Consider the following 22,434-nt stretch of genomic DNA (forward strand, 5'->3'; position numbering starts at 1 on the left):
ATAGTATGATAGCATGTTTGTATTCATTCATCTATTTTGCATACACCGGGCTCGGCGCATCATACTAACTGCATTTGTATTTCAATTCCAAATTGAATACGTGTTAGCCGTAGCATCATCATATGCCATGTTTAGAATAGCCAAGCCTATCTTAGTTGCATTTTGCATGTGTTGCATTAGGCATTTCTGTATAGTTAGGATCATGCATGGATTTCTAACATTGCTTTTGCTTTGGCTTGGAGTACTCGGTAAGTGTTTATGCTTTAGCATCCTTGCATATGTGTGAGTGACTGCCATGATAGCATGGTTACCATGAGGCTATATGCTTATGTGATATAACTGCCTAAATGCCTGTGGGTGAAGGTTGGATTATTTGAATTGGAATAAATGCATTGACTGTGAGTTTTAAGCCCACTAGATAGTGGCAAAATCATGTTTTTCTAAGTCCACCCGAGGGTGGCAAATCCACGTCTTAGCCTACTTGCGGGTAGCACCATCAAACCACTTTCAAAAATAAACATGAAATGTTTTGTTCCAATTCAGACGATCCAGTCTATACTTGTATACTGTGTGCTTCACATAGTAAATCTAGACTAATAACTGGAATAAGAATGCATAAAGTTTTTAAAACCAGATATCCTGGTTAGTAGAGGCCGATCTTTGATCGGGCGAGCGGGGGTGCTCACGAAGTGACCTTCCCCAATGGTACCCAAGTTCCTGAGCTGAGGCAATTTTGGTGATGACGGACACGTGGCCTTAGGCAAACGAGTCAGGGTTTCCTAAATTTTCTCAAAATAAAACATTTAGGTTGCGACTCTGTATCTGGCAAAGCAGTCCATGTTTGGCCCTTCTTTCAAAATCTGTTTTCTCAAAACGATTTGCCGGATTTGGACTCTTTGGTCCAGATTTAGAACCGTGACAATTTGAGAGTCCGAACTGTAGTGAGCCCATATGAACAGAACGGGACTCATCCTCCCGAGGCGTTCGGGGACGTCTACACATATTAAGTTATGTTGGGTTGTGACTTTGATATCTATGGATGTAGTTTTGTGAAATGAAAAGGATGGATTTTGGATAAAAATTGGAGCATGTTAACTTAGAAAATAAAAGAATTGATTTTTGAAAAGAGAAGGAAATCATAACACTTTGTGAATTTTAGAAATGAACATGAGGTTGGATTATGAACACTGTATTTATTATTTGTTGTTGTTGGACATAAAGTCTCATGAGAATTGGAGTATGATATTACGTGTACTAAATACAAGTGTTTGGAGGTTTTGTCCTTGGTCCTTGGTCATCGGTGGAGGATGACACTATCATGTTGAATAGATTATGTGTATGTATTACACTTGTATTATTTATGTTTTTAATATGTTGTGATGGTTGGTAATGTATACTGCGTTGAGAATGAGAGATACCATTACCTTCCAACTAGTGCCTGGAGAATTGATTGCACTTAGAATGAGAAGTACTAGTATTTTCTAGCTAGCGCCTGAAGAACTTGGCAGATGTACCATTACCTTTCAGCGGTGTTTGGTAAATTGGCATTTTGTTGTGGAAATGTGTATCATTGAATTACTGTGCTTAAGACAGGTGGAGCATTTCCTTGGTTTTGTTTTCTTGTTATTATCTCGGTGTATCTGAATATAGTATGTGTTATGGTGGTTATGGTTTGGAAAGGCCAAGTTGTCATATATCTATTGAGTAGGTAGTTGTTGGGTGTTTGTTATTTTTATTTTTATTTTTTTCATGTTAGATGTTTATGCATACATGTGGGTGTAACGAGTTAGTTGTTGAATGTATCTCTTTGTCTTTGTGTTTAAGACTAGGAAATGTGATGAATGTGTTAGAGTTGGGTGTGGTTCGTGTATTGGGTTGTAAGTAATGTGAAGGAAATCGAATTTTAGTGAACATATTTTCAAAACAAAAATAGTTATTAGGTAATATTTTTGAAATAGGAAATGAGAAGGAAATGCAAACGGTCTGTATTGTTGAATAAATTGGATGATTTTGAAAAAGTACTTATGTAAGTATACTTCGGTTATAAATCGCCACATTATCTATATCGTATGAGATGAAGCATTCATGATCATAACTATCTGTAAGTTGTTATTGTTTAGGATCATGTTAGGATCCTTATTGGATATTATGTTTATCCCACGTTGCTAATCATTTTTCAAGTGAATATCGAGAAGTTGTTCAAGATCATGCATCTTCTGTATTTGTTGCCCACGGGGCCTTTTAATTGTTGGTGGAACGCCATTGTTATAAAAAGGATTGACCCATTTTTTTTTATATGTAATGATATAAGCCTGCGGATAATTCATTTAATTATAACTCATGTTGCATTCATTATGTATTAGAATGAGAGAACCATTACTTAATTGTCCTTATTAATGTACTGAAGTTCCATACGTTATCTCTGAAATTGTATTATAATAAAGGATTTGGTGATGGTATCTATGAAATAAAAAAGGTGAGGTGTAACAACTTGGTATCGAGCCAGGTTTGAATACTTTGGGCTCGAGGGAAGTGATTTTTACCACAATAGGTTTACTACGTGTGGTGAGGACGTTGCATATAGTTAGGATAAGTGTTAGGACTTATATGTTGCATTTATGTGAGCATGGGATTAAGTTTCTTGCATAGTACTTATAGCTGGTAAATTTGCTTTGAGGCCTTATTAGAAAGACGCCTGATCAACGTGGTTTCTGATAGGAATTCATTGAGAGTTTTGGGACGATATCATCTAATATATGGCAAACTAAAATTATGATATCATCTAATATATAGCAAACTAAAATTATGAAACCCTTAGAATAATAGAAATGTATTTATATTTTATCATAGGTGTAATTTTTGTTTCAAAAAATAAAAATTAAATGGTGCAATTTATAATTTATCAAAATTTTTGTTTACTTTTTTCTAATTACATTATGCACTACAAGAAAAAGCATCTTTGGCGACTAAAAAAGCACCTTTGGTTACTGAAAGTATAGGTTTTGGCGACTAAAAAAGCATTAGTAGCCAAAAGTAAAGATTTTTTGCGACTAAAAAAATTTAGTAGCCAAAAGTATAGGTGTTGGCGACTAAAAATCTGTTTGGTCGCCGATATATGGCTTTTATTGACTAAAAAAATTTCAGTAGCCAAAAGTAAGGCTTTTTTGGTGACTAAAAAAAACTTAGTAGCCAAAAATGAGGCATTGGGCGATTAAAAAGATGTTTGGTCACCAAAAGTGAGGCTTTTACAGACTAAAAAAATTTTAGTAGCCAAAAGTAAGGCTTTTTGGCGACTAAAAATAATTTAGTAGTCAAAAGTGAGGCATTTGACGACTAAAAAGATGTTTAATAGCCAAAAGTGAGGCTTTTTAGCAACTAAAAAGAAGTTTAGTCGTCAAAAGTGGTAATTTTAATGCGGGAATTAAATTTTTTAACGACTAAAAAATAATTAGTAGCCAAAAGTATAGAATTGGCGACTAAAATTATGTTTCCAAAAGTGGTTTCTTTTTTTTCTTCTAGTAAATAATTTATTTTTACATAAATTGTGTTCAATAAAAAATATTTATCTTTATATATATACTTTTATATTAATACGGGTCTATGTACTATATAAATAATATATGTTATATATATAATCATATGGTGTTATAGAGGCGTAGTGAAAAGTGTGTATTGTATAAGGTTTATGGTGTGAGGCGTTAATTGTTCGAATTTCCACAAGAGCAAACGAGAAACTAGTCAGTGTAATTTTTATTTTTTTTTCACGAATGAGCTTTTGACGACTAAAAGCTTTGGTCGCCGATTCCTTGAGTATTGGCGACTAAAACATTGGTTGGTAAATGTATAATTTTAAAAAATATAATTGACTATTGGCGATTATAACATTGGTCGGTAAATATATAATTTAAAAAATATAATTGACTATTGGCGACCAAAGTTTTGGTCGCTAAAGACTTGCTTTTTGGCGACTAAAAATGTTTTAGTCGCCAATACCTTTTCCGACCGTCTTCCGGCGACCAAACCGGCGACTAAAAAATTTAGTCGGGGAAACTTAAAAACCGACTTTTAACGACTAATAATTAACTTTTGACAACTAAAAATTTAGTCGCCAAATGTATTTTTTCTTGTAGGGATAATTCATGTTATTGTTATTTAGAGCTTTAAACATAAAAGCATAGCATTAATGGCAGGGGAAAAAACCGTAAGCGAAATTGTAATAAAAATAGTTAAAATTTTATTCATTGTATTTTTTACTGTTTAATTTTAATTTTAAAATTAATTATTATTTATTTATTTAAAACCGTTCTATTACACTAGTATATAATCATGCAAAAGAGTAAAAGTGTGAAAATAAGATTGAATTAATAATCGAACCAAATAAAATTTATCCAAATCCAATCAGGCAATAATCCAATTAATCATATTCACATTTGATCACATTATCAAATCAAATATTCATTAACTGACTCAAATTTCCTAAAAGCAAAAAGCTTCCATTCGTTGTTTGGGTTCCACAATTCGTAAACCAAAGAACGAAGACCAACACCAACGTGTAAGAGAGGTTATCTTACTGATTTTCAAAAATTGCTTCATACTTTTTATCATATTACACATATCATGTTGCCTTTCAAAACTAATACAAAAATATTAAAATTTGTTATTTTAATCAATAAAAATCAAATTAAACATTACATAGACTTGCCGTTAGACCGTCACATAATTTTCCAAGATTAAGAGACAATAATGAGGGCTCATTTGAAAACTTGATTATTTTAGTTGATTTTATAATTTTTTTATTATTTTAAACTACCTAAAAAAGTTATGTTTGGGATGATAATTATTTTTTTTTTGTAGCTGATTTGATGGCTGAGAGAAAAAATAAAATAATTATAATTTAAATATAACATTTTATCTTATTAATTATTTTAACATATTTTATCTTTATTTATTATTTTAGCCAAAAATAAAAAACTCTCCAACCCAAAATAAATAAATAATTATTTATTTATTATTTATTATCTCTATTTATCTTTATTATTTTAAATGAAGAAAAACAGCTTGCAGCGCTTATAAAGTCAATTATTCTATGCTCCATGTAAAACGCGTGGAAACCTTATTTTACCACTACTTTCCCATTTAGTTATCAGTCTTTCACTGCATAAAACCATCCCTCCCTGCCTATAAATACCTCGCCTTTCCACAACTCACTTCTCATTCATTCCCTATTTCTTCAATACATACATACATACATACATACATACATACATACCCCTCTCTCTTTCTCTCTCTCTCTCTCTGTAGCATGGATTATCCAGTTAACGTGCCTAGATGGACACCAACTCCAAGTCCATCAAGAACACTCTTAACAGAGCCAACAAGAAAGAAGAGTGTTGTTGATGATGATGATGTAGAAATAGAAAGCTTGGCTTCTGAGGAAGATGACTTGCCTTTCAACAACATCAAAAAAACCAATTTCCCATTTAGCACTGGCCCTTCTCTCCCTCCTCCTACTACCATTACCATCTCTTCTGATCCTCCATCTCCACCACCACCTCATGTTGGCGCTATTGAAGCGCCATCACTGAGGGTGGTGGAGGCAGAGATCAAAAGGTCGTTGGAGGTGGAGAGAGTTCATGTTGTTGAGCCACCACCACCGCCAAAGCGAGAAGACTACGTAGTAAGATTTAACAATCATGTGGGTGGGGAGGAAGGCGGGTCGAAGAAGGGGACTGAAATTTACTTGACGTGGAAGGAATTGTGGGTGACGGTGCCAGAGAAGAATGGTGGGAGGAGGGCCATTTTGGAGGGGGTGACTGGTTATGTTGAACCAGGTGAGGTCTTGGCCATCATGGGTCCTTCTGGTTGTGGCAAGTCCACCCTTCTTGATGCTTTAGCAGGTACTCCTCTCTTTCTTTCTTTTCTTTTCTTTTTTTTTTTAAATAAATTTTTTAGTTTTTTTCAGCACTGATTCTTTCATTTGTTAATTTGTTACAGTCTTTCAAACGTCGAAATGATGATTATTATTATTATTTTGGGTGCACTTCTGAAAAAAACTAAACAAAACAAAACACGGTTGGTATAGAAAAAAAATTGTTTATAATGAATACTAAAAATATTGTCATGACACATAATTTAATTGAAACGGGTAACAAAAAGATAAATAAATAAACAAAAAAACATTTGCGGATCATGTGAGCCTACCCATATATTTGCGGAACCCACAAAATTCATCCTTAGCACGACTCAAAATAGAACTATCAGACTTCAATACTTTAATTTTGCAAAAGAAATTAACTAGAAGATCAGATATATTTCTCTCATATGTTCGCCGATCAAAAAATATTTTTTTTCATATGTTAGTACAACTCCCAAAAGAAAAAGCAAAACCTACTTTGGGAGGATTGTATTTAATTTTGTAATTTATTTTAGACGTTAATTTCTTGTTGGAATGAACTTGTGTTACCTATATACATAGCCCACAAGCACAATCGTTATGTACTAAAAAATATATAAAAAGACATTCACACTTAAAGTCATTATGGACATGAATTGTCTTCTTATTTCAAATAAAAGACAAAAAGAGTATATTGGTTCTAAAGTGGAGTGCTAATAGTCATGGGTTGTTTAAGTTACATGCAATATTGTAATCAAAACATGGGAGTAATTTTCACATATTTGTGCTGGTAATTGAAAGATAATAGGAGAGGCATAGATTTTTTCACTACAATATATAAGTGTTTTAGAGACTAATATTTTGGTCTCTAAAAATAAAAATTTTGTTGTAAAAAATATTTAGAGACCAATTTTTATCGTCATGATGATAGTCGCTAAAAGATTGTCCAGAAAAGTAAAAAACAAGGCTTTTAGCAACAAAATTTTGAAAATGTCACTAATAAATAGATTTTTAGAAACAAAATAATTTGGTCTCAAAATGATTTTTTTTTTTTTTGAGAAAAAAATTTTGGTCCAAAAGGATAATAATTCATAAATAATGTCTAATTTTTGTTGCTAAAAATATAATAACAACACTTTTTGCAACAAAATTATTGGTCTCTAAAAGATAATTTTGTCTCCAAATTTTGGTCTCTAAATTCTTAATTTTTTTTAGTGTTTTGATTGATTAAAAATATTCCTGAGCCCTGAGTAAATTTCCCAAAATGGTGTTGGTGCTAAAATTTTCCAAATTTATACCAACAAATGGAATGATCTTTTTTCAAGGATAGCATAAATTGAAACTTGTCAAACCTCATAATTAGAAACTTGTTTAGGACCACGTACCATCCACTCTAATTGACCTATACCTAATTAAGTCCATGCACATTAACCTAATCCTTGGTCAAATTACTAAGACAAGTCAACTTTTCAAACCTCATCGCATCACAAAAACCTGTCAGAGATGTATAATTACCATCCACAATATTGACCTTTCTAATAAAAAAAGGTAAATTACATGTACAATTTTTGAGATTGGTTTAAAATATTATTTATTATTCTTAATTTTTTTTTGTAATTCTAGAAATTATATCTAACCTTTTTCATTAATCAAGTATTAAATCAATTAACAATTTTTAATAATGTCAGCAATATATTTCAATTAACAGTTATAATAGTTTCATTATTTTTTGGGCTCTAATCTCGTGGTATGCATCAGATGCTTGGCGATGTGTAGAGGGTCTTTGATCTTCTACTCTGCTACTTTCTCTGGTCCTTCTCTTTGTCTTCTTTGCTGCAGTTTGTTTGTTCTGTTTTTTCCTTTCTTTCGTTGGCTGTTTTGATTGGTTTCTCACCAATTTTGGGTTAGCTTTGATGCTAATGCGTTTCGCCGCCTTGTTGATGTATTTTTGCAAGTCCATTACTTTTTTCATCAATAAAGCTTTATTTTGCCGTACAAGAAAAAAAAAATAGTTTCATTATTGTATAGGAGAATAGTTAGAAATTTTATTTTTTTCTGTCAATTTTATTAAATGACAAATTCTAATAAGAGAATATTTGTAATGTCTAAAACTATAGGGTATGATGCAGGGAAGGTAATGAGATGAACACTCAATTACAAAGAACAATCACAAATTTCATAAAAATAAATACTCTCTTATAATAATATTAATTATCCAAAAGATACTGATTTGTAATAAGGCGAACATGCCAATTTATACTAGAGAAGGGATAAAGCAAAAAGGGAAACTCTTAGGCTAATTACTTGCTAACCAAGACGAAATCAAATAATTTTTTTTTAAAAAAAAAAAACAAAACAAAAATGAAATATTTGAGTTTAGTTCAAATTCAAATACTATAATGAAAATTAAACATACTAGAAAAAATCTAATTCCAATTGGATTTGTTTCAAAATAAATAAATAAATAAATAAATAAAATTACTTTCAAAAATGACAAAATTGGGATTTTTTTTTTTTTGATCGGCAAAGTAAATTTGACAAAATTGTGAAATTGAAGACCTAAATATTGGAATTTGCTCAAAATCTATCCTAGGACATGACAAAGTGATGGGTATTTATGCTACATTATTTTTTATATATCGGTCAAATTTTATGTCATTTCGAACATATGCCATTTTGTGTCTATAGTACCTTTTGCCTTTACCATGTTTGTCCACAAGTTTCAAAATCTCTATAACCAAACACTCCGCATCAATTTGTATTTAACACAAATCTTATAGAATTATTTATAATTTACCTTAAAAGAAATTTTGAAAAAATATATATACAATTTCATTCTATTTTTTTTTTTCTTTTTTCTTTTCGATCGGTCCTATAAAATTGCAATAATTACTTACTACGTTTCCCTTCATTTGACTTAAAGACTTTCAAAACAATATATATATACATACCTACTACTCTTATTCTCTCAGTGAGTTGACTTTAATTGATATGAACATGTAGAGAGAGACAAATGGAAAGAAAAAACATGAAATCTCTTGCGTATTGTCTCTTGTCCGTTTCTTCATTTTTTCTCAAGTTTTGAATTAGTCTACCTAATTAATTTGATTTAATAAGGTGACGTGTTTAAGAACACTTCATGACTTTTTTTTTTTTTGAACTGGTAACACTTCATGACTTTGATGAACGACTAATTGCAGGGAGATTAGGTTCAAACACAAGGCAGAGTGGAGAGATCCTCATCAATGGCCGCAAACAAACCCTAGCCTTTGGCACTTCGGTAAGTTTAATAATAATTCCAACTATGTTGTCGCCCCAAAGCAAAACCAATCATATGCAACTCCAAAAAAATGGCTTATGAAGTAATTCTAATTCATACCACTATCCTCTACATTTCTTCATTATGTGAGTCCTATTTTAAACTCACAATGATGATCCAAAAGGTTTATTTTCTAAATCTCGCAGTGAAGGCCGTCTGTGTAAAAAATTAATTTTATTAAATATCAATGAATAGATGAACAAATCATATTTTGTTTTATAAAATAGATGGCTTGAGTTTAAACTCATAATTGTTGTCTATTTAAAGAAAATAAAATATAATTTGTTTATATGCCTATTGATTTTCAATGAAACTGAATTTTTTGTATAATTTGTCTTTACTGTTAAACTTATGAGATGAATAGTTCAAATAGTTGTATAGAGAGAAATTATTTCAAAATTCTTAAGACATGGGACTCAGAAATTTTAGAGAAAGAATTATTGTCTGCCTTGTGACAGAATGAGCTTACGTATTAACTTAAATTTATTTTATTCACCTTAATGGTCTCAAATTTCTCAAATCAAGTTATATAGGTATTGACTTGTAGACAGTAGGGTCATTACTTGTGAACAAAATATATTTGTGTGAATATAGAATACAACAATGATTCATCCCACTAAAAACATCACCACTAATAGCACTAATACATTAAAAAAGTAAAAAAAAAAAAAAAAAAATACAACTCCAAGACCAAAACATCACATCATTAATGGCGGGACCCACTGCCACCTAATTAGTGGGAGCACTAATTAGTGCTCCCAAGCATTTTTCTATAGAATAATGTAACAATAACCGCCTGACGAAGAAAAACGTGTCATGGAGTGTGAACTATGAAGCCAGTTTGCCATGACATGTGATACGTTTAGTATAAAAAAAAGTGTCATGGTGGAAACATAATAATTAATTAAATTCAGACTCACAGCTTCTAACTTTTATTTATCTGCATACGCCCGTCCTGAGGGTAGGCGACAAGGGGGTCGTCTTGGCTATCAAATTTTGTTTAAAAATTAAGATTTTTAAATATTTTAAGATTTAAGTAGTGTCTGATTCATTATAATGAAAATGAAATGAAATGATCGTTTTATTCTTAATGTCCACTACCATGTATAGTTTATTAAAAAAATAATAAAAAATATATTGCAAATGGAATTATTATTTATCATGTAACTGAATGATCATTTCATGTAGAGACTGAGCATTTCATTCAATTTCTCTTTCATTGTAGATAATCAAACATAACATTACTGTATCAATAGTTTTTTTTTTTTTTTTTTTTTTTTTTTTTTTTTTTTCCAAACGATGTTTTATCGAAACAATTAAAAAACAACTCAAGTGGTGAATAATTTAAAAACAATGAGTGATTGTTTATATAAATATTGTTGAATTTGTCAACTACAATTACCTATGGAAAAATAAAAATTTTAAAGTTGAAGTTAATCAAATTTTAAATTCACTCAATCATATCATAAGAAACATTGAATAAATTAGCTATCACAATAAAACTTGAATAAATTAATTATATCATCTATTAAAAAATATGTAGTACATAAATTAGATTATGCAAATTCAATTAGTATATATTTTTTTGAGTTCTAAAGCAACAAAATCAATTTTTTATTTTATTTTATTTTATTTTTTAATCTTTTTGACTTGTAATGATGTGTTTTTATCTTAATCTATATAAATAAATTTTAATACATAATTTTAATAAATATATATATATATATATATATATATATATATATATATATATGTCCAAGCAAACTTTGTGTGAATATTAACAAATAAAAAAAATATGCATACACACTATTTTACTAATAATTTATTTTAACAAGTATGGAGGCCCGATTTCTACAGTTTGCTTAGGGCCCAAGAAAACTCAGGGTTGACCCTGGTTCAGTGCCTCATTTTGTATGTCCTCCCATGAATTTTGAAGGATTGGTTTAGTGGTCAAGGCTTAAGACTTAGGGTGCATTGTTTTCAAGGTTTCAAATTCAAATTTTTCTAATTGTAAATAATTTTTTGGGACCACTACCTATGGAGTTTTTCCCTGACTTTAGTTGGGATCACCCATTAGTGAATGGTGAGATTGATTCTCTAAATTAGTTGATTCAAAGGACCAGATACCGAGTATTAACATATATATATATATATATATATATATATATATATATATATATATATATATATGTGTGTGTGTGTGTGTGTCCTCCTATGAGAGAGATGTTAGGACTTCTTTAATAGTGTTTTTATTTTTAAAATTAAAAAACAGTTTTTTGTTGTTTCTTGAGATTGTTTCACTAATTAATCAACCTTTTAAATCAAAATGAGAAGATTTTCAACCTGATAATAGGCATAAGATCATCGATCACACTTCTTGTTTTATCTTTTTTCTCATACTTTAACCATTAATTTTGGTGTGATCATAATATGAGAAAAGTATGATACAAAAAATGAGAGAATAAGACAGATGACTCTGCTCTTCAAAATGAAACCTTAAAAACTTCTATTAAGGGCTTGTTTAGTTTGTGTTTGTAGAGTAGTTTTTGAGATAAAAAGTACGAAAATTTGTTTGGTTTACCTTTTTTTAAAAATGATTTTGGGAAATTGTTTTGGCGAGAATTTTAAAAAAAGTGATTGATTTTTTTTTTTTTTTGATCGGCAAAAGAGAAACTTCAAAAAAGTGATTGATTTGATGTGTATGAGAGAGAGAGAGTGATTTTGGAAAGAAGCAAACCAAACAAAATTTTAAGATTTTTTTTAAAAAAAATTTGTTTGGTTTGATTACTCTTGAAAATTTGTTTGTAGATAATTTTTCTCAAAATTTTTTTCCAAAAACAAACCAAACAATCTCTATTGCTCTTTTAATTTGGGAGTTGGTATTTTAACCTAAAAATTAAAAAGTCATTTAAAATGTCAAAAAGTCAACAAACTATATAAAAAAAAAAAATTCTCTTTTCTTTTTATTGTTTGTAAATTTTTTTCATAAAAAGTTAAAATCATTTCAAGTATACTAATTTTTTTATTTCATATTTTAATTAAAAAGTTATTAAAATAATCTGTTCTCAAACGAATATCTCATATAAAATGAGTCAATAATAATCTTAAAACATAAATTTACCACTTCAATTAATTGATAAATGTTTCCTAAAATTATTTATTCCCTCATTCATTATTTTGGCTGGTGGTCATGATTTTAGGCCTATGTGACTCAAGATGACACACTAATGACAACCCTAACGGTAAAAGAAGCCGTGTACTACTCTGCTCAGCTCCAACTTCCGGATTCCATGTCAAGATCCGAGAAGAAGGAAAGAGCAGAGAGCACGATAAGACAGATGGGTTTGCAAGACTCCATGAACACGAGGATCGGAGGGTGGACATCAAAAGGCCTCAGCGGTGGACAGAAGAGGAGAGTTAGTATTTGCATTGAAATCTTGACGCGCCCTAAGCTTCTCTTCCTCGATGAACCTACCAGCGGGCTTGATAGTGCTGCGTCGTACCATGTGATGAACCGTATCATCAAACTGGCAAAGCAAGATAGGAGGACTGTGATTGCATCTATTCACCAGCCAAGTAGTGAAGTCTTTGAGCTCTTTCATAATCTATGCCTTCTCTCTTCTGGTAGAACTGTCTATTTTGGTTCCACTTCAGCTGCAAATGAGGTAACATGAGCCCAAAACTTAAAAATAAATAAATACATTAAACAAAGAAAATAATATTTTTAAAAAATTGTTATACAACTTTTTTTAAAGGTAAATTGCACTTCAGTGCAAGGTTTTTAAAAAAATTACAAATTAGTGAAAAATTATATCTATTCTAATAATTAAAATTACAATTTTTTTCATAACTTTATAAATATTTTGTAGAAATGCCACCAATTTTTAATTTTCCCTTCTTTTTTATTATTATTATTTATTTATTTATTTATGTGAATGGGATGGTGTTGTGGTGGTATTTTTGTAAATAAAATGATGAGTTTAAAATGGGAGGCCACAGCTCGGTCGATTCAGTATAAAAATTTGGTTTTTAAATTTTTTAAATTTTTTTGGTGTAGCACTAATCAATATTTGTACAAAAACAAAATAATAAATAAATAAATAAATAAATTACACTGGTTCTTATACTTTGGCCTTTGTGTTATTTTGATCATTGTAATTCAATTGAATCAATTTTGACGTTAGATTTATGATTTTGTCTTAATTTGGTTTAATTGATTATAATTTTTAATATTTTTTTATGAAAACTATACAAATAAGCGAGAGGTGATGTTCTTATAAACAAAATTATAAATTTGTCCAACTTAGCGAGTTAATCTCAGCAAACTCAGTGACCTACCTTCAAAAATGTTAATCAGCGTTATTAATTAGAACAAATTGACACAAATTTTAAAATTAATGGTTGAAACCGAACTAATCTAACTAACAGGACTAAAATGATACAAAGAATAAAATGCAAAGATCGCAAATATAATTTGTCCGGAATAAATAATCAATCAACTAATAATAATCTTAGCAAGATTGCCTTTAGATTGATTAATTCAATGGAGTCATCATGGATTGGTTAATGAATTGTGGATTGTTTTGATGCAGTTTTTTGCTTTGAATGGGTTCCCATGTCCACCAATGAGGAACCCATCTGATCACTTTCTTAGAACTGTCAATAAGGACTTTGATGTGGTAAGTTTATATATTCATTCACTACAACTCCTTGTTGGTTATACTTTTCAAAATTACATATTTTGAGTGATTAGTTTTATTCGTATATATGTGTGTATGTATGTAGTATCCGTAGAGTTTGATGAATTTTTTGCAATTCAATAGGATGTTGAACAAGGATGTGGCAAAAGGATGACGACTGTCGAAGCTATTAACACACTTGTCAAGTCATACAAATTATCAGAGGCTCATCATCTAGTTCAACAGAGTGTACACGGTCTATGCCAACAGGTACACAACTCATCACTGCCGCAAATTTAGGAAAACAATAACGACTGAATAAAATTTTCAAAAAATTGTGCAAAAAATAAGGACTTGGATCCTGTCCGGTTCATGATCTGGAGGGTCTTGTTCGGGTTCGTATTGTCTGTTATGAGTTTCATTTTAATGATTCAAATTATTCATTTTGTCAGGTCTTTTGTATATATCATCTACGTAAAAAATTAAGTCGCTATAATATTCGTACTTTATTCAATTTATCACGTTTATCTCAAAATAATATTGTTTATGCTTTTGTGTATACTTTATTCAATTTATCGCTTTGTCAAAAAATTAAATTGTTCATCTATGCTTTTTACAATGGTTTAAAAATAATATTGTTTATTTTTTTTAGTGAAAGTTTTTAAAGTTTTTGCATTAAAATTTTTATTTTTCAAGCCATTTTAGTCTGCAAGAAAATTTTTTTAAAAGAAAAAATTAACTTACTTGAACTTTCCCAATTACACAAATATATATATATATATATATATAGAATTTTTAACATCAAAATAATTGTCAAATCGAACCTAAATATAATACTGCTACACTGCAATTCAGACATTTCAAATGTAATTTAATTTGGATAGGCAAAATTATGTATAGTATAGAACTTTGAATGGAACTAAAATGGTCATAGTCATAATAGACTGAAATGGAAAGATGTGTTTTAAAAGGCTTTTGTTTTATTTTTTTTGGTTTTGTTATGTGTAGAATGGAGGAACAATGGAGAAGAAGGGAAGTCAAGCAGGGTTTATTAATCAATGCCTTGTTCTTACAAGGAGATCTTTTGTAAACATGTATCGTGATCTGGGTTATTACTGGCTTCGCCTTGCAATTTACATAGCACTGTGTTTATGTGTTGGGACTATCTTCCATAACATTGGCTCCAGTTTTGGCTCCATTCAGGTAACTAACTATATATATTGCTAACCAAACTAATATGTACGCATTTGATTTGTTTTTATGAGCATGTTGATCCACAAACAAGTAATGAACTATTTATTTGCTTCTAATTTATGTAGGCTAGAGGTTCAATGCTCACGTTTGTTGCAGCATTCTTGACTTTCATGGCTATCGGTGGATTTCCTTCTTTTGTCGAGGACATGAAGGTACTGTATAAATCTAGATCACACATTTTCTACTCTTAATTTTGAAAATATAATGACCTTTTACAGTTGGTCATTCCCACATTGTGTGCACCCTACTAACATATGAGAAATACATTGGATAAGGTCTACATTTAAAATAAATTTGAACGTCACTATTTTTCTTGATAAAATTTTAAATATATGTATATATATATATATATATTTTTTTTGTGAGCACCTAGAATTATTATTATTATGGGAAAAGTTTGTGTGTGTCAAAAAATACATTGATAATGTATTGACATTTACCAGGTTCATGACTCCCAAATTACATGGGGCTCCCTCAATAATACCTTTCTCGATGTGCATAACATTGCTTCTTGTTCTTTAATTTTGAATAATTTGACAAGAAGCTTCTATACAAACTAACAATTAGTATTACAAATGTTTCTTATAATATAACAATTGTGTCATCATTGACAAAGAAAATTTTATAAAATTTGTTTATTTGCATAGCATTGCTCATTTGGACATTAGTTTGATTTTTTTCCCTCTCTTTATTTCCTTGTGAATATCAGATTTTCACCCGAGAAAGGTTAAACGGACACTATGGGGTTGGTGCTTTTGTTGTGGGAAACACATTTTCTTCCGTGCCATACTTGTTTATGATCTCTGTAATCCCTGGGGCAATGGCTTATTACCTCACTGGACTTCAAAAAGGACTTGATCATTTTGTCTACTTTGTTGTTATGCTCTTCGCATGTATGTTGCTGGTCGAAAGCCTAATGATGATTGTTGCCAGCATTGTTCCTGATTTTCTCATGGGAATCATAACAGGTATTAAATTATTAATATGTTGTTTCCCATCTGACTTTGCTTTTAATAAACTCATTAAAAGCTTCAATCTCTAGAGAGAGAATAACTTTATGTTATTTATATTCTCAACATACTCTTCACATGTGGCCAGGCTCTCATATTCTTAACCATTGTCGGCAGTGTCCATACCTTGATTACTTCATTTTGGGTGCTTCATCGCTTGATTATCACTTTTGTCATTCGTCCTGTATAATTTTACATCCATTATGTATGTATATTTATTACAATATGGTCCATTATGTATGATTAGAACATACATATAAAAATATATATTATGTATATATATATATATATAATATATACATATTACAATATGATTATATTATTATAATGTGCTTAGTGTGCATATATATTTATGTAACTGCTTGTTAATATATAATTAAATGAATATTAACTTAAAAAGTTAGGATTTAGAATAAAAGATATAAGATTTATTTGTGATATAATTGAGTTAATTTGGAAAACTAATGTTGTTTAGTTTAGAAATTATGTATATAAGAGAAGAGAGGAAAAAAAAAAAAAAAGAAGGAAGCAAAATGACACGACAAATTGGAGGGATATTTTGGTCATTTTACATATATTTTTAATAGAGTTAGAATTACAATTTAATCCAAAATCGTAAGAGTGTTTTCTACCTATATTTCAACAACAGGGGGTAAAGTGCTCCGCGACTAAACCACAAAGGAGTAAATTGAATTTTGTCCAATATTTTAACGATCATATAAGTAATAAATTGCGAACATAAGATCTATTATTTTCTTTACTACTACATTAAATAATTAGGGTGTGTTTGGTAACGTTTACGTTTTCAGTTTATATTTATAAAAATTTTATAAACTGGTTTTTGTTTATTTTTTGTTTATTTTTAGAAAAACATAAACTACAAGCGCGTTTGGTAATTGACAAAATGTTTAAAAAAAATTTAAAATATAAAAAAGAGTGAGAAATGGCGAATGGTGGCAAGTGGCGGCGGAAGACGGTGGTGGAAAGTGATGACGGTGGGTGGTGGTGGTGGGTGGGTGGGTGGGTGGGTGATGGCGGCGGGTGGTAGGTGGTGGTAGCGGATGGGTAACGGTGGCGGGTGGTGGGTGGTAGCAAGTGGGTGGTGGTGGCAGGTGAGTGGCGGATGGTGGGTGGTGGTAGGTGGTAGGGGGTGGCGAGTGGTGATGGTGGGTGGGTGACGGCGACGGGTGGTGGGTGGTAACGAGTGGGTGGTGGTGGTGATGGTGGCGAGTGGTGGATGGTGGTAGCAGGTGGGTGGCGGATGGCAGGTGGTGACGGGTGGTAGCGGGTGGTGGTGGCGGCGGGTGGTGGGTGGTGGCGGCAGGTGGGTGGCGGATAGCGGATGGCGGGTGGTGGTGGGTGGTGGCGGATGGTGGTGGTGGTGGGTGGGTGGGCGGGTGGTTGAAGGTGGTGGGTGATAGGTGGTAACGAGTGGGTGGTGGCGGCGGGTGGCAGGTAGGTGATGGGTGATGGTGGTGGTGGTGGCAGGTGAGTGGCAGGTGGTGGTGGGTGGCTAGTGGTGGCAGGTGGTGGATAGTGGTGGTGGCAGGTGGGTGGTGAGTGGTGGTGTCAAGTAGGTGGTGGTGGCAAGCGGTGGATGGTAATGGCAAGTGGTGGGTGGTAGTGGCGGAGGCGAAAGACTTGTGGGTGGTGACTAGTGTTGGATGGTAAAAAAAAAAAAAAAACTGAAAACTCAAAATGGAAACACATTTTTTGTGTTTTCAATTTTTGGCCAAATTTATAAACTGAGACCACTGATTTATAAATCAAAAATTTTACCAAACAAGTTTTTATTTGAGTTTTTTAAATTTTTGTAAATATAAACAGAAAACTGAAAACGTAAGTGTTACCAAACGGCACCTTAACTACCAACTAATTTGCAAACCTAAACTATTAAAAAGAGGAATAATTTAATTATTTATAATTTGAATGACAGGAGCTGGAATTCAAGGCGTGATGATATTGAACGGAGGCTTCTTTCGATTGCCAAATGATCTTCCAAAGCCATTTTGGAGATACCCAATGTACTACATTGCCTTCCACAAGTATGCAAACCAAGGGTTCTACAAGAATGAGTTTGAAGGACTCACTTTTCCTAACCCAACAGGAGGATCCATTAGTGGAGAAGAGATATTGAGAAGTACTTGGCAAGTAGAGATGGGTTACTCCAAGTGGGTTGATGTGGGTATTTTGTTGGGGATGGTGGCTCTATACAGGCTCATGTTTTTAGGAATTATAAAGACTGTTGAGAAAGTGAAGCCCATTCTCAGGTCTCTCATGGCTTCTTCTTCTAATCAGGCGACACATGTGGAAGATCCTTATTCGACACCACTACATTAATCAAAAGTATTGTAATTATGTTCCTGATCAATGACTTGTTGGTCTGATAATGGTGTGAGTAATGTATTTTGTGAGTGATAAGTAGGAACAGGGTATCAATGATTGGAGTAGCTTTTGTTCTAAGTGTGAGACTTATGCAAAAAAAGAAAGTTGTAATTGTACTATTCTACATGTTCCTAGTATAATGGAGTGTGCCATTTCTTTTAGTCTAAAGGGTAAATTACACTAATCTATCCGAGCAAAAAAAATACACCCCATAGCCTTGACATAATTACTTCGGTTCCTTAAAAGTCTTAGTTCGCACAACGTTTGGAAACATTGAATAAATTATTTATGCTATCTATTGAAAAATATGGTGCACATAAGTTAGATTTTGCAAATTCATTTAGTATCTTTTTGAGCTTGAAAGCAACAAGATAAGTTTTTTTTTTTTTTAATCTTCTAATGATGTGTTTTTATCTTAATCTATATAAGTAAATTTTAATGAATATATCTATGCAAGAAAACTTGGTGTGAATATTAACAAATAAAAAAAATATGCATACATACTATTTTACTAATAATTTATTTTAGTAAGTATAGAGGCCCTATTTCTAAGTTCACTTAGGGCCAACAAAACTCAAGGTCGGCCTTGATTTAGTGCCTCATTTTATATGTCCTCCAATGAATTCTAAGAGATTGGCTTAGTGGTCAAGGCTTAGACTTGGGGTGTGTTATCTCCATGGTTTCAGATTTAAAATTTGCTACCTACAAATAATTTATTGGGACCATACAAAGTTTTGCCCAGTCTTTAATTGAGATCCTCCACTAGTGGATGATGGGATTAGTTCTCCAAATTAGTCGATTCAGAAAATAAGATACCGAGTAATAAAAAAAAAAAAAATATATATATATATATATATATATGTCCTCCTATGAAAGAGATGTTAGGATTTCTCTAATTGTGTTTTTATTTTTAAAAATGAAAAGGAGTTTGTTATTTCCTGAGATTGTTTCACTAATTAATCAACTTTTTAACTCACAATGAGAACTTTTTCAACCTGATGATAGGCATAATATCATCTATCACAGTTCTTGTTTTATCTTTCATCTCATACTTTAACCATTAATTTTGGTGTTGTACGAGTAAGAAATAATCTTCGCGTATAATCCTGTTGATCAAATTCGCGCTCCTCTAAACGTCGTCGCTTTACTCCCTGAAAATAAAAACGTGAGCTAGTCGGCGGGTGTGTGCCGGATACCTCTCTGATGCCTAAGTCAGCAAAATAGACAAATAGACAAAAGCTCTGTGTATTCGAGCATCAAAGTTGTGTTACCTCTCCATAGGTGATGTTGTGAGCTTTTATAGGTTCCGCGTGGCACAATCCAAGTAGGACTCTTACTCCTCCATGTAGAGTCCTCCTAGAAATCACATTCCTGAAAGATAATGCTTATCTTTCAACACCCCCTTACTGCTTAAACCAAGTGAGATGGTTCTACCACGGTTGGATGTCAATACGACCGAGATAACATAGCCATGCTAAAGCCACATACTAGACCGAGCTTCCACTAGCTCGGTTCTTTCTTTCACTGCGTGTACCTCGGTTTAACATATTCCAACTGGGTTGTCTAAGACCGCACTAATCACATCGAGCTTGGACCGAGCTAACCAATAGCAAGGTTTTGAGGAAAGCTCAACATACTTCGGCTCAATATGGTATGACCGAGCTAACTGTTTTCCGTTCTAAGTGTGGTGACCGAGCTAACTGCAGAGCTTTTTTGCACCGGGCTAACTTCTAGACCCTTTTCCTCAGCCCTTCTTACTGTGGTCCACAGAATGACCCATTACCTAGCTCGGCCCAATTTACACATAAATTACCTTCTCAAGTGTGATCTCATAATATGAGAAAAGTATGACACATAAAATGAGAGAAGTAAGACAGATGACTCGGCTTTCAAAATGGAACCTTAGAAACTTCTGTTAAATCTCTATTGCCCTTTTAATTTATCTCATATATATAAAATGAGTCAATAATAATCTTAAACATAAATTTACATATTCATTAATTAATAAATATTCATCAAAATTCTATAGTCCCTCAATTTTTATTTTTTTTTAAATTTTTTATTATATTCATGTTGCTTGATTTTAGGCCTATGTGACTTAATATGGCACATTAATGACAACCTAACGGTAAAAGAAATCATGTACTACTCTACTCAAATCCAACTTCTGGATTCCATGTCAAGATCCAAGAAAAAGGAAAAAGTAGACAGCACGATAAGAAAGATGGGTTTGCAAGACTCCATGAACACAAGGATCAGAGTGTGGACATCAAAAGGCCTCAACGGTAGACAAAAGAGGAGAGTTAGCATTTGCATCGAAATCTTGACACATCCTAAGCTTCTCTTCCTCGATGAGCCTACCAGCAGGCTTGATAATGCTGCATCATACCATGTCATGAATCGTATCATCAAACTTGCAAAGCAAGATAGGAGGACTATGATTGCATCTGTTCAATAGCCAAGTAATGAAGTCTTTGAGCTCTTTCATAATCTCTGCCTTCACTCCTCTGGTAGAATTGTCTACTTTTTTTTTATCATCAAAATAAACCTTTATTGATTCAAAAAGCACAATTCATGCAAAAATACATCAACAAAGAAGGGAAGTGCACTAAGTATCAAAGCTAACCTCAACAATCCCAACTAGGTTGGCATCGCAAAGGAAGCAAAATCATTTGCTAACACTTGATCCAAGATTGGTGAGAAACCAATCAAAAGCAACCAACAAAAGAAAGAACAAAAAACAAAACAAAAATAGCTATACAACAGCAGCACCAATACACCAAAGCATTGTCACTCCTGAGACCAAGAAATAACTCTGGGCCACTAAAAAGCAAAAATAACTCTAGGCCACTAAAAAGCAAAAATAACTCTAGGCAAAGAAAAGGCAACAATCAGCATATCAACTGCTCATATCAGCAGCACACACTAGGAGAGCAGCCTCATAACAGCAGCTCAAATCCACATCACACACCAGCAACCAACACCAGCATACTTAGCAGCAATTCAGCTTCCATTTGTCCCAATTTCTAATTCATCACCAGCTCCCAACCAAAGAGCTTCCAACAACAACAGAGCAATTTTTGACTAAAGGCAACGTCAGAGTATCTGCATACAGAAGGCTCGACTTGTATATGCCATTTCATTTGAAACTTAGCAACGGTACAATTTCCACCAACTAGATTGTTGAAAAATGTCATAGATATTCAAAGTAACCTCCTAGAAGCATATCAGATCAGGGGAATGCAGGTGAATAAGGTCACCCACAGCTTTCGTCCTCTTATGAATTTCCAAGTCTTCTCAGTAACAAACATTATAACTCAAAATCTTCGATTCCGTTCAGCAATTAGCATAAAAAAAAAAAGTAGCAACAAAACAACCACTAATCAGCAAACCAGCAATTAGCAACAACCCAGCAAAATAATCCTTTGCAACACCAGCAAACCAGCAAAATCAACAAAACCTTAACAGTCCCTAAATAGCAGCAGTATAGCAACAACAACAATCCTTTGCTTCAGGCCATCAGCAGATCAGCAAATCAGCTATTCAGAAGTTCAGGACCAAGACTAGTACCAAAAAACAAAACATCAACAAACCAACTCCCATTGAGGCTCCAAACCAACCACCAGAACCAACCCCAAACCAGACACTGAATTTCTGCACAGATCGGGCAGAGACTAAACATCAACTGCACCACAGACTAAGAATCAGACTCTAGATTCCTTCACAGAAAACTGAAGCAACCCAACCCCACTCACAATGCAACCTTATAGCTCGCCCTTGGAACCACCTCCTACACAGAATCTAATGTGTTGTATATTGAAAATAAAATCCGTCACTGTGAAAAAATGATCCTTAAACACTTCCTTGAACCATTTAGCCAATCTAAACTTAATT

The 22,434-nt window shown here is 32.4% G+C and overlaps 1 protein-coding gene and 1 pseudogene across 1 annotated transcript; both read left to right on the forward strand.

Moving 5' to 3' along the window:
* Positions 1-5,197: 5,197 nt before the first annotated feature.
* On the forward strand, positions 5,198-18,701 carry LOC114285785 (ABC transporter G family member 1). The gene is made up of 9 exons (XM_028228871.2): positions 5,198-5,897; positions 9,094-9,173; positions 12,413-12,877; positions 13,805-13,891; positions 14,036-14,161; positions 14,900-15,094; positions 15,211-15,297; positions 15,855-16,113; positions 18,092-18,701. Exons 1-9 carry the CDS (start codon positions 5,303-5,305, stop codon positions 18,493-18,495), a joined length of 2,298 nt encoding a protein of 765 aa, XP_028084672.2. The 5' UTR covers positions 5,198-5,302; the 3' UTR covers positions 18,496-18,701.
* A 1,979-nt stretch (positions 18,702-20,680) lies between these two features.
* LOC114285787 (ABC transporter G family member 1 pseudogene) lies at positions 20,681-20,998 on the forward strand (annotated as a pseudogene).
* The last annotated feature ends 1,436 nt before the right edge of the window (positions 20,999-22,434 follow it).

Source organism: Camellia sinensis, chromosome 1 (assembly GCF_055761805.1).
Source record: "Camellia sinensis isolate YWXY chromosome 1, ASM5576180v1, whole genome shotgun sequence".
Lineage (NCBI taxonomy): Eukaryota > Viridiplantae > Streptophyta > Magnoliopsida > Ericales > Theaceae > Camellia > Camellia sinensis.

Coding starts and splice junctions, on each gene's coding strand:
- LOC114285785 (XM_028228871.2), top strand. CDS start 5,303: ATGGATTATCCAGTTAACGTGCCTAGATGGACACCAACTCCAAGTCCA. Junction 13,892..14,035: donor TCAATAAGGACTTTGATGTG/GTAAGTTTATAT, acceptor GCAATTCAATAG/GATGTTGAACAAGGATGTGG. Junction 14,162..14,899: donor TACACGGTCTATGCCAACAG/GTACACAACTCA, acceptor TGTTATGTGTAG/AATGGAGGAACAATGGAGAA.